Source organism: Mirounga leonina, unplaced genomic scaffold (genome assembly GCF_011800145.1).
Source record: "Mirounga leonina isolate KUSES-001 unplaced genomic scaffold, KU_Mleo_1.0 Mir_84, whole genome shotgun sequence".
Lineage (NCBI taxonomy): Eukaryota > Metazoa > Chordata > Mammalia > Carnivora > Phocidae > Mirounga > Mirounga leonina.
This window is the reverse complement of record NW_023270827.1, coordinates 2937049-2950967: the sequence shown is the minus strand read 5'-3', so window position 1 is coordinate 2950967 and position 13919 is coordinate 2937049. Positions and strand designations below refer to the sequence as shown.

At 39.2% G+C, this 13919-nt stretch overlaps 1 protein-coding gene across 1 annotated transcript in view; it reads left to right on the top strand.

Moving 5' to 3' along the window:
* LOC118002892 (A-kinase anchor protein 6-like) overlaps positions 1-12577 on the top strand; it is a 286565-nt gene extending 273988 nt beyond the window's left edge. The window contains exons 12-13 of the mRNA XM_034993503.1: positions 762-4162; positions 9415-12577. Coding sequence (XP_034849394.1) covers positions 762-4121 — 3360 coding nt within the window. The 3' untranslated portion in view covers positions 4122-4162; positions 9415-12577. The remainder of the gene's footprint in view (positions 1-761; positions 4163-9414) is intronic.
* Positions 12578-13919: the final 1342 nt, after the last annotated feature.

The window sequence follows — 13919 nt, the reverse complement described above, 5'->3', positions numbered from 1 at the left end:
CTGACAAGAGTGAGGCAAGTTAACAAGATCAAAGTAGAATCTCTGTCATAGGGAGAGACTGGGGAAGTGAGAGAGAGACTAAGAGAACCGGGGCCTAAGACTCAGGGTCCAGTAAGATGTAGGTGAGGAAACCAGTCAAGTGTTGTTTATCTTGGGTCTACTGGGGAGAGGGCCAAATTCCAAAAGGGAAGGCAGAAGAAAAGATAGACAAGCAAGGGTCTCTGACCATGCATGCCTCTGCAGGTGGCTATAAGTCTATTCTACTTGCCCAAGGCAAAGGCTGTGTCAAGTGGAAAGCCCAGGCATAGAAGAGTCTATGGGGGTCTGCCATTTATGGCTGCAGATGGTATTCCACTGTGGACTGCAGAACTAAGAGTATCAGAGTCAATGTGCCTTAAAGATGTCACAGGCTCTTTTTACCTTCGTTTACCTGACAGTTTTATCTTCACCCAATCCCAGGTTAAAAATGTAGAAGAATCAATAGGAAATCATTAATTCCAAAAATTACAACTTGACTGTAATAATCTTACATTTTAATCTACATTATTGCCTTCAGTGACAAATTACTATTGATAGAAAAACCCATTTCAATAACTTTGGATGCTATTCCAGAGAAGAATAGAGCTGATAATTATGCTATCTTTCAAATCCATGCTTGGGGGCAAATTTCTTTCCTGACTCTTCCAAGAGATTTTGAATGGACGAAATGTTCATGCTCCTATTCCCTAATTCTTCTTTTTTTTCCCCTTCCTCCTACACAGGAGACTTTGAATGTGATTGATCCTGGCTTGATGGATCTAAATGGGACAAATGAGGATGCCCTGGAATGGGATGAAACTGACATAAGTAACAAGTTAATTAGTTTGAATGAAGACTCAAATGACCTTGATCAAGAACCCCAACCTGTCATGCCTTCCTTAAAGCTTGAAGAGATAGGTAGCGAGGACCCCAGTTATGAAGAAGAGGCAGGTGACCATGCGGGATCTCAGTATGCCTCGAGTATCACTGCCCCCTCCAGTCCACACATTTACCAAGTCTACAGCCTCCACAATGTTGAACTGTATGAGGACAACCACATGCCATTTCTGAAAAACCACCCAAAGTTCACCAGCGTGACACAGCCTAGTGTTTTAACGAAGAGTCTCAGTAAAGACTCTTCATTTTCATCCACCAAATCTTTGCCGGACCTTGTAGGAGGTTCCAATTTGGTAAAGCCTTGCCCGTGCCATAGAGGTGACGTGAGCCAGAATTCAGGCAGTGAGAGTGGAATCATGAGTGAAGGAGACACTGAAACCACTACCAACTCTGAAATGTGCTTGCTCAATGCGGTAGATGGGTCCCCAAGTAACCCTGAAACTGAACACCTGGACCCACAAATGGGAGATGCTGTTAACGCGTTAAAGCAAAAATTTAAAGATGAGGAGGAACACATTAAGCTTCCAAATAGCTCTCAGTCATCCATTTCACCAGTGGGTTGTGTAAATGGAAAAGTTGGAGATTTAAACAGTGTTACCAAATATACCCCTGATTGTTTGGGAGAAGAATTACAAGGAAAACATGATGTGTTTACGTTTTATGATTACTCTTACCTCCAAGGCTCAAAACTCAAATTACCAATGATAATGAAACAGTCACAAAGTGAAAAAGCACATGTGGAGGATCCCCTGTTTCATGGTTTTTATTTTGATAAAAAGTCCTGCAAATCTAAACATCAGGCTACAGAGTTACAACCAGATGCACCTCCCCATGAAAGGCTTTTGGCAAGTGCATCCCATGAAATGGATCGAAATTCATATAAAAGTAGTGATGTAGAGAAGACATTCACTGGCATGCAGAATGGCAGACAGCTCTCCCTGTTATCCCACAGTTCATCTATCGAGTCCCTTTCTCCAGGGGGTGATTTATTTGGATTGGGCATCCTTAAAAATGGTGGTGACAGCCTCCAGCGAAGCACTTCCTTAGAAAGTTGGTTGACATCCTATAAAAGCAATGAGGATCTTTTTAGCTGTCACAGCTCTGGGGACATAAGCGTGAGCAGTGGCTCAGTTGGTGAACTGAGTAAAAGGACACTAGATCTCCTGAATCGTTTGGAGAATATCCAGAGCCCTTCGGAGCAAAAGATAAAGCGGAGTGTTTCTGATATGACTCTCCAAAGCAGTTCCCAAAAGATGTCCTTTACTGGCCAGCTATCATTGGACATAGCATCTTCTATCAATGAAGACTCGCCAGCGTCTCTTACAGAACTTAGCAGCAGTGATGAGCTCTCTCTTTGCTCAGAGGATATTGTATTACACAAGAACAAGATCCCGGAATCAAATGCATCATTCAGGAAGCGCCTGACTCGGTCGGTGGCTGATGAAAGCGACGTCAATGTCAGCATGATTGTTAATGTCTCTTGCACCTCTGCTTGCACTGATGATGAAGATGACAGTGACCTCCTTTCTAGCTCTACCCTCACCTTGACAGAAGAAGAGCTATGCATCAAAGATGAGGATGACGACTCCAGTATTGCAACAGATGATGAAATTTATGAAGAATGCAACTTGATGTCAGGGCTGGACTATATAAAGAATGAACTGCAGACGTGGATCAGACCAAAGTTTTCCTTGACAAAAGATAAGAGAAGGTGCAATCTCAGTGATGAAATAAAGGGCAGTAAGGATGTAAGTAGTAGTGAGATGACCAATCCCTCTGATACCCTGAACATTGAGGCTCTACTAAACAGCTCCATAAAATGTCTCTCTGAAAGTAATGGAAATGGTAAGAGTTTATCCCACACCCATGAGTTAGGGATGAAGGGTGAGAATAAGAAAAATATTTTCAAAGTTAATAAAGACCCATATGTGGCTGACATGGAAAATGGCAATATTGAAAGCACTCCAGAAAGGCAGAAAGACAAACAGAATGGGATTTTGAAGGAACCAGAAAATCTTGGTACAACGGGGAAGAAGAATTCAGACAGTGAGCATTGTAAGCGTAAAGTATTTATGGATAGCTCAGATGATGCAAATATTGCTGGAAATGAATTTGTTCCCCAGACTGTTAGACATCGTCCAAAGAAATGTCAAAGCCACCACCATTTTGAAAATTCAACAACTGCTTCTACTGCCACTGAGAAGTCTTGCCCAGAGCTGCCTTCAGAAACCAGAGTTATCAACAGACAGGATTCTGATATACTGAAATCTTCATCTAATGATGCACCAAGTGTGGTTGGAAAATCCGCTCGTTGCTGCCTAGCACTTGAACAAAATGAAATAGAGGAGAATGTTTCTGTCAGTGACAACATTTCCTGTTGTGACTGTGAGCCAGATGTTTTCCATCAAAAAGATGCTGAGGATTGTTCCGTACACGACTTTGTTAAGGAAATCATCGACATGGCTTCAACGGCCCTAAAAAGTAAGTCTCAACCTGAAAATGAGGCAGCTGCTCCTGCCTCGTTAAGTCAGATCAAGGAGAAGGTGTTGGAACATTCTCACCGGCCCATCCAGCTGAGAAAAGGGGACTTTTATTCCTACTTATCTCTCTCCTCTCATGACAGTGATTGTGGCGAGGTCACCAGTTACGTGGAAGAAAAGAGCAACACTCCATTGCCACTGGACATTACCGACTCTGGCTTAGAAGACAAGGAGGACCCTGAATGCTTCTTTGAGGCCTGTGTTGAGGACGACCCGGAGGGAGACGAGCCCTGTCTCTCTGGCCCTCCTCCAAATGAACCTGCCGTTTCTGGCGAGGCTGCTGTGCCCCAACAAGCAGCAGCAGGCTCCCCTAAGTCCAGCGATACTTCTCTCTTAGCTGAGGAGGCACGCATGGTGGCTCTTGCGAGTCCTCCCCATCAGGAAGAATCTGACGTCAGAAAGGAAGCGGATGGTTTACCCCAAGCTGCAATCTGTGGGGAGAGCTCAGAGCTAACCACTTCAAGGCTGGGCAGTGAAAACACAGGTGAATCAGGAATGCCAGAAGAACGTAACACTGCTGCAGCCAAACCTGGAGTTCCAGAACTCTCCTGGAAGGCAAAGCAGCCAAAAGACAAGGCTGCATTGCTTCCCAACCCCAAAACTTTAACCTGTGAAGAAAATCTTCTAAATCTTCATGAAGAACAACATAAAAATATGCATAGGTAGAATGCAACCCTCTCCACGCATGAAAATCATCTCATTGAAAGGTATGTATGCTCCTCAGGTTTTAATATATATTCTTAATATATTTTTAACATGAATTTCATATATATCCATATGTACTTCAATGATGAGTTTGAGTCAGCAGTGCCACGATAGGGGAGAAGACTAGTCAGAATGACTGGTCACAAAAAAAAAAAAAAAAAAAAAAAAGAATGACTGGTCACGGCAGACATTTATCTGAATAAGACATTTAGGTGGAAGAAACATTCCCAGCAACGCAAGTAACTGTGAGGCAAAAGGGAGAGAGACCGGCACAAGTGACATTTTTAGTGACAGTATCCTTATTACATCATTCTGGCAAGAAGGATACAAAATTTGAGGAAGTAGCCGAGTAATTTAGGACCTCACATTCTTCCAGTGAGGGAGGAAAAAAGGTTCTCCCAATTGCAGTTATACCCTCTGATCAAAATGCACGCATAGTGACAATGCGCCCCACTTCAGTTTCCTGCACACAGAGCTGCCCGCTCCCTCCAGTGCCTGGAAATGAACAATGATAGGCTAAAGCTGCATCTCCTGATCTGGGCCTTCCTTTTATGCTTCTGTCTAATGTAACTATCATCACATTTGCTTCCCCAGTGGAAGGCTGTGCTGTCACAGCTCCTAATCATGGCCAAGGCTGAGGATTCAAACAGGAGGGGAAAGTTGATGTTAAAGAAGAGGCTCTTATTTATCCACACACAGACCGAGAAGAGGCCCAGAAAGCAAATGCAGAGAGAATACATGACAAGTTAATGGCGTTTTGATAAAAACAGAATTTTTGAATTTTGCCTGAAGGTGACAGGCTGATTTCCATCAAAATTTTTAAGGAAGTCATTCCACTCTTCATATTTAATAAGACAGCTATTGATTGATAATTCTGAGATGATGATATAGCTTGAAAAGTGACACAAAAATTCTGTTATTTTCCGTTTCTAAGCCCCAGTGATGAATATACTTTCTCAATCAAGTCTAAAGAAGAAAATTTGAGCTTTTGAATGTGAGAGTTGTATTTCACCCAAGTGTGAGGTGCCGAATGCCATCTCCACCCCCCACTCCAGAAGCTTAATGCCGTAACCTAAACTCGTGCTATAGGAAATGAATTACAGAAGCAATCTACCCTAATTTGTTAACTTATTCAAATAACAGTTATTATACTTAACTATGCTAAAGATTATCTTTTTTGTGGCAGATTGTTTATTTTTTGATGAGCCTAATTACTGATTTTCTAAAAGTAATTTACATTTATTACAAATACATCTTTTAAAATGTGACAGATAAATGTTGTTCCCATAATGTATTATGAAAAAAGTTACTATTTAAAAACACATTATTTAATTTGAAAGATGAATGGCAAACATCATTATTTTTTTTCCTGCAACACCTGTGCCCTAAGCTCATTAAAATGTGTGATTCTGTGTAGAGCTGCTAGAAATGGGGAGGGGGGAAATATATACCATATATATACCCTAAAAATAAACTCAGTATGCAAAATTGAAGAAAGACATCATACTTACTAATATAGCTCAACTAATTTTCTATGTTTCAGACTCAATTTACAATTGGCCGCAAGTGAGAACAAAAGTAGGAGAGAGAGAAATGTATTTTCTGTGAAATATGTCCACCCTATAATCACATTCTCCATCAGCATGCAGTAGAGCTGACCATTAAGGGAGAGGAACTGCAATTCCATAAGCTGCTTCTAAACAAGTTCTATTAGTACCGATTATACTGCTGGCTCATCCAAGCTCCGCAGAAGGGCTGGTGGAGGCTGGCTGATTTTTGTTTTCTGCAAGGGGATAAAGGCTTGAAAGCAACACCCCTCGGAGCATGATACTGTGTGACTGGGACCCTCAAGTCAGCGGTCATGCTGAGGGCCGGAGCTCCAGAGGCGCTGGCACGGATGAAGCCCCTGGGTCCCGCACCCTTCCCTTTTAGATACTCTGGGAGTTTCTTCTGTCCATGACATAGCTAGAGAATCGAAATGTAAACAATAAGCAGCTCCATCTTTGGACTTGGGCAAGTGAACATGCTGTGCTGTTGGATCGGCGCAAGCCCTCACATTTCACAGGCACGACAACGCAAAACCATCAGCTAGCCCAGCTGCCAGTCAGCGGTATTTTGTTGAGGAGAGGTGGTTCCTGGCCCTATCTCAGGCAATGGGAGATGCAGCCAGATTTTACTTCCGCAGAACTCACATCGCCCCCAAGTGACTTGTGATCAGCCAAGGGCCATTTAAATAGCCATATTCACTGGTCCTATTCAGTTTTTTCTGTATCACGCACACCAAATATCTGGATGCCTAAATTTTTCACCCGTCGTTAGCACTGGGTACCTGGGCATAGATATTTACATTTTGTTAAAATACTACCAACCAGGGTAAGTTATTTAATCTCAAAAGTTGACATGCCTTTGGTGTTAAATATCAGGAATACATAGTAGTTATTTGGTAAATATGAGACTTTATGTCTATAAAAGCTTAACTGTTGTCATTGTTCTTCCTACAAGATACAAAAGAGGGGGAAAAAAGCTCTACTTTTTATTTTTTTAAAGCTTTTATTTATTTATTCATGAAAGAGAGGGAGAGAGAGAGAGAGGCAGAGGCAGAGGGAAAAGCAGAGACTTCTCGAGTCCCGATGCAGGACTTGATCCCAGGACCCTCAGATCATGACCTGAGCCAAATGCAAACACTGAACTGACTGAGCCTCCCAGGCACCCAAAAGCTCTACTTTTTAAAGCAATTTCAAAACTATCAGTTGGGGTGCTCTATCAGAATAATAAAATACACTGCATTCAGTTTGCTGGGCTTTTTTTTTTTTCTTCCAGAAATAAGTTCTCAGATGATGAAGTTATGTCATCTGGAAGAGCTACAACTTGGAACACCAGCTACAGTCTGCAACCATACCAAGAATTTTTTCCAAAAAAGTTTTGAGGTTTTTCATTTACTGTTCTAATTAAAAACCCACTGAAACTGTTGAAGTTTTAAACATGGTCTGACGCAGGATGCATTTGCACTGATTTCTAGGCACACTGCTGTGCTTTTCACTATTTTCATTTATGTGCCATGTTTCTACCAAAATAGAGAGGTCAGTTATAGCAAATCACATCAAAGGAAAGGTAACTGGATAGACCCAGATATTTCTGCTTAATTTGGAGGAAGCACATAATGTATGTCTGGAGTGCCTCCTAGGACCTGCCTAAGAGATGTACTTTGCACTAATCTTTTTGCTGTATTCTGACAGTTATTTCTTCATAATCCTCATCATAAGCCTCTGATCTTTGGTGAATGATTTAACCGTAAACTTCAGGCTGGATAAATCCTATGGTATAAAAATTTAACTCATCACATGCAGCCAGTGTGTACTTTTTTTTTTTTTCCTTTTTGGTTTACTCTGGTTTTCAGTTTTGTTTTACTGTGTATGGTGTGTGTGTGTGTGTGTGTGTGTGTGTGTGTGTGTGTTGGAGGGGCTGTATTTACTTAGGATGCATATGTGTCCTTCAGAACTTTTAAGCTCCATTGCTTTTCCTGTTTTATTGGTCTGCAAATGTGATTGTTGGTATCTCATAGATTTTAGATTTTCAGCAATTACTTGTATTTTTGCATGCTTAAGTATACGCATACACAGTAAAATTGCTCCTACTCAGTCATTACAAACTGAGAAAACTTTAAGAGCAAATATTTCTCATGTATACAACATAAATTCTTATTCTGTTTTAGTTGGATTGACACAAAATGTTTAATATGATCCAAAGCTGGCCAAGCAGGTTTAAGAAACTACTCTTGGTGATAGTGTATTAATTTTTCACTAATCAATGCAAGTGTAATCTTATCACATTTACCTTTAAAATCACTTTAGTAAGTCAAGGTTCTGGTGGATGTGAAATGTTTTTTAATTTTCCAGCACTTCTAAATAACTAGCTCTGCCATGCTAAATGACAAAGATTTTATTGGTCATCATCCATCGCGTGCGCGTGCGTACACACACACACACACACACACACACCCCAGATCTGTGCTTTAATCAGTTTTGCCTGCCCCTTTCCAAGTGGGCCAAGTTGAAAGAATTGATTAGCCAGAGAGAATTTAAATACTGGCATTTAGTAAGACCAGCTTTGCCTCATCTAAGGATTCCTTACTCAGTGTCCATGTTTCAAGTGAGTCAAGTCCTCATTTGAACAATGCACCGTGCTCGTTTTTGAGTTACTGCAGTATTTGAGTGTACCAAATTTTGTTCCATCTCTTCCTGTCTATCTCTCCCTGTTCTTGAGAACCTGCCTTCTCTCCCCAACTTCCTATGACTTCAGCCAAACCACATTTGCTGAAGCTTTTCTGGCTTGTAAACAGGTTACAAGATTATAGAGAAAGAGAAAGATGGAGAATGAGATTATTTAGTTCTAGAAAGACAATAAAGCAACCTGACATCAGACATCAGAACTCGGGTTTAAACCCAGACAAGCAAACGCCTGCTTTATTTGAGAGCTGGTCAGAAGACCTAAAGTAATTGCATCCTGTACTGCCTGTCCCTGGAATTTAGCTGCTCTTCACATCCAACTTGTTGTTTTCAACCCCTTAGACATAGGCAGAACTGACTGAGTTTGGAACAAATTTGTATCTGAGCCATCAAGATGTACAGAAATAATTGAGTCATTCTTACTTGCACAGGACGTCTAGGCCTTAAATGAAATGCATTCATATTCAAGCTAGAAGCCCAGGTTATATCCTTTCACTGGCAAGGGGCTGAAACATTTGGAATTACAGCAAAGCTATGCATATTTCACCGCTATATAATAGTGGAATTGTTCAGTTCCACTGTCACACACACAGTCCCTGAGGGAAAGGTTAAACCACCTGAGGGTCCAGGTTCTCAGGCTGTGAATCACTGGGGCCACCTGGCTGTGTTGCTTGGCACCAACCGCCTCACATTTTCATAGTGATTTGAAGCTATCCTGAGCGTTCAAAACTGAGTTCACAAGCAGAAGAGTAGATGATATCCAGAGAAAAGGTCAAACTTGATGATTTTTTTTGTTTTCTTTAAAACCATGTCTTTTTTTAAAAAAAATGTATTTTTCAATTGACTCTGAAACATTTTTGTCAGTAATATGAACCTTGGGCTATTAAAATCACTATGTTTTATGTATCCTTTTATTTCAGCATATCAGCAGGTAGTTCCAAAATGGCAGGCTTCCTCAAAGAGCTCAGTTCTACAAATGAAACAGACATTTCTGATACCTTTTCCTATCCCTTTTTTGTTTCTTGTAGATAAGCCTGGCTGTAACTCAGGGCTGGCTTCCTAATCCCACCCTGGGCTAGTCTGTGGTTTCATCACGTCACTGCCATTTGTTGCATTGACCTCTCCCAAGATGAATCTTCCCTCCGAATGCGATTTGTCCACATGAGCCTTGTGATCTGGATTGTGCACTGGTTTTCTTTAGGTGATTGTCTTTGAAGTTCGGCAAAGCTGCTCGTTTTCCCACGGATTCCTGTCCCAAGCTACCTCTACCAACCCCGCCTCTCCAGCGAGACTTTTCCGTTTGCCTCCTCCCTCCCCATCTACTCTTTAAAGTTCTGCAGTCCACCAAATCGATGGTCCATTACATTCACCTGTCTGGAATGACCCCCTGCCGGTACTTGACCAAGTCCATGTTTCAATCTGGATTTTTTTTTTTTTATGGTATGATGCCTATGTTTATTGAAAGAGGTTTACCTAAAAGGCCAACATTTGTTCTGATTGCAGCATACAGAAGAAACACTGGTCCTTCTTTCAAAATTAAGCAACTTTTAAAAGCGCCATTTTATTTATTTTATTTTAAAAATAATTATCTATGCAGCACTTCAAGAAACAACTATATGGTGTTGTATATTATAAACTGGTGACATTCTACTGTTAAATTATGTACAACATTTTTGTTTTTTATGCTTCTTGAGGTGGTAATGAGAAAAAAGTTTTTTAAAAATGTGTGCCTTGCTGTATTTCTTATACCATTTATTAAAAAGCTGCTTTCACGGTAAAATTATGTTGGTTTGAAAGGAGGAAATAGCAAGGTTAAGATGTGTGAATAATTTCTGTATATATGTATAACCAAGTACAAACATTGATGTATAATGACAGTATAAAATGCTTTCATGTTTATGATGTCTAGTGATGTGGAAAATATAAGCCTTAAACCATTAGATTGCATGGTAATTAAAATTGGCATAATAAACATAGTTTATTGGGGGAAAAGGAAAATCAGTGATCTCTTCTACCTGTGTTCTTTACCAAATTATTACATCTGATTCTGGAAAAACTGTAACACGTAGTAGCTTCCAAAATATCGATATTGCATAAGAAGCTTAAAATTACTTAAACTACACGTGCTTTTCAAAATCTTTCTGATCACCATAAAGATCTTGGAACACAAATGATTAAATGCCAGTTCCCCTAAGCCAATAAGAACCTATCCTAGATTTTTTATTTCTACTTCTCATTAATGGTTTAATATTGGGCTTTAGGCTACCTAGTCAGTCTCATATTTATTTTATGTAATTCTTTTGAATGGGTTTGCTAGAAAGATGATAGTAAAGTCTAGAAAATTTGACTATTTTGACTTAGACTATAGATTTCAGGTGTATTTATTTTGTGTTAAAAGAAATTAGCTGAGAAATATTCCATCTGGTCTTTATTGCTCTTCTTAAATGCAGTTTTTAATTTATATCCTAACACCTACTAAAGTGCCTGATACACAGTAGGTATTCAATAAAAATTTACTGAATTTAAGTATTGAATTAGGCAGTATGGGTGCCATGTACCTTTTCATTTTGAGAGACATACACTAAAACATAAACAACTAGGAAAATAGGTAATGCAATCATTCATTCACCTGATAGTTAACTAACACATTTTATCTGCAAGGACTATTCTAGACGTGGGAGATGCATAGATGGACAAAGGCCCTGCCCTCAGGAGGCTTACCTACAACACGGATGTGGTGAACACACAAATGAGATATAGTGTCCTGCAGGCAAAGAAGAGAGCAAAGTGGTAGAAGAGGCACAAAGACAGAAGTAGCAAAGAGGGATAAGGCAGAACAGAAGGGCTCGAAGGGAACAGAAAGTTAGACAATAGAAAATGAGTGAAGTTTTATTGCAGGGATAGTGGGCAAAGGTAAACGGGGAGACTGAATGAGGAGTCTTTTTTAAAAAGTTAAGTTGGAGCTTTTGTATGTAATACGGCAGGTAGTAAGGAAAGTCTTTTGCACCTGATTTTATTTATCATTAGAACATTAGTACAACACCAAGAACGTTTAAAATATACTAGCCTATAATTTTACCATTCTAATAACTATTTGTATTGTTATGTGTCTTCTAATCTTTTCCGTACATATTTCTAAATTGATTAATCATTCTAGGCTTTTGAATAGGTAGTAATAGTTCAAAAGAAATTCTAGGCAGACATCTAGGAGTGATGGTCAAGATGGTTACGGGGGAAGAGATTAGAGATAAATGGCTCATTAGGAGGCAGCTGTAGAAAATTAGCTGGGCTTGAAATAAGAGAGGACACAGGGATAGTGGCCCGAGATGTAGAGAAAGAACGAATCTTAGAGTCTTTGAAACACCTAAGAGCATTTGGGATCTCTGTTAAGGTATGGTAGTATTTTACATATTGAGAAAACCTCAGTTTTCCTTGGGTAATGCCAAGGTCTACATCTACTGGAACAAACTGACCATGACGTTCCATTTACCTGTTATATGCTCACTGAAGACCTTGAGGTATTACAAATATTTGTTTATTAACTACCTACTTAATATTAACACTGAATTTGTAAAATGACTTATATTGAACAGTACTTTTTCTGGTTGGAAGGGATGGGATAGCTTCCATCTCTTGCTGTGTGTGGGCACCACCTCCCCAGTCATCTTTGAAAATGGTCACACTAACTCTGCCTACACCTTCCACTGAGTGATTCATTATTTGTTAAGGCAAGCTGTCCCATGGTTGGGTGTGTGTCTTTGTCAGAAGGTACTTTCTTTGGTTGCTAAAAACTACATAATGCTCCCTTCCCACTGCCTTTAATTTTGCTCCCAGTTCTGGTTCTGTCCTGATGAGCTGCTCAGAGTATTTTTACCCCTTCTTTCTCATGGCACCCTTGAAGATAACTGAGGCCAGTTACTCGTCTTCTCCCAGCTGCTGTGATTTCTGTTCTTCATTCCCTCAACTGCCCTTCACTTGTCATGATTTTCAGATCCATTTCAACCTGAGTGAATGTTAGCAGACAGAATCCTTGAAAATGAGGAACTGTCTTTATCATCATATGTGTAGAAAAATATCTGAATATTTAAGTGGTTTTCTCTAAAAATATATTCAAGATATATGTTTATTCTATTATTGTAAATTTCAATAAATAAATAAATAATCCATCATGTCCTTTAGTGGCCCAGTCTAGTGCCGGAGTCATCTTGAATCTTTTCCTTATATCACATCCAAACCTAACCTGTTTCCATATAAAGCAGGGCCCCCCCCCATTTATTTATGCATTTATTCAGTCATTCAACAAATATTCATTGAGTGGCTACTTGTGTGAGGCACTGTGTTTGGCATGAGAGATACAAAGGCAACTAGAACATAGTCTCTGCCTGCAAAGGGTTTACAGTTTTTCTTGTGAAAGTGCCTTTCATGTCCTTGAATAGAGTGATCTCTCCAAATTAAATGATGACCCATTTGTTTTCCATCTAGTTTCTCTACATTTTCAAAAACCTAATGAGCAAAAATAGTATGCAGAATTATCTGGGTCTGACTACTAGAAGTGAAATGTTTTTTGTATCTGAAAATTTTAATTACAGAAAAAAATTTCAGATTTCTGGTCACTGAATAAATATGCATCTTACACAACAACAAAACAATCTAAATTCAGGGCTTTTGAGAATCTGAGTTTGATGATTTTGTTGTGTTCGGCTCATCCAGCTTAGGTTTTACCCATGCTAAAATTCCTGGGAACAAATTAGATGTAACTATCAAAACACACTGAAATAATCCAGCTATTTCTTAGGAGTCAAATTATTTTAATCTCCAAATGAGTTTAGTATTATTTTAGAATTTTGATGAATACCTGATTTTTCAAGTGTTGTATAATTCTTATATTTCAAATTTTTTTACCTGAACCAACTAAATTTACAACTTCTTTCTATACATTTTTCAATTTTTATTTTGAATAATTTCAGACCTATATAAAAGCTGAATGAATAGTACAATATTTGCATACTCATCACTCAGATTTGTATATTGTTAATATTTTACCCCATTAGTTTCATCTCGCTCTCTATACACACACACACACACTTTTGTGTTGAACCATTTGAAATTAAATTTCAGATCCTAACACTTCATCTAAATGCTTCAGCCTACATCATCTAAGAACAAAAGTATTATTCTACAAGTCTACAGTACACCCAAAGAATGTAACATTGATACAATATCTGATAATCTATATCAAATCTATATTCAGATTTCTCCAAATGCCCTAATAATGTCCATTTGCAGTTGTGTTTGTTTTAATTCCAGATCCAAACAAAAATTATTCATTGCTTTTAGTTTTTGTGTCTTTTTAATTTTGAACAGTTTCCCTATACTCTTATTCTTTCTTTCTTTGGTCTTTCATAACTGACATTTCTGGAAAGTCCAGGCCAGTTTTATAGAATGACCCACAATCTGGATGTGTCCAGTTGTTGTTTTCATTATTCAACTCAGGGTAAACATTTTTGTCAAGTATAGTGCACAGGTGTTGTGT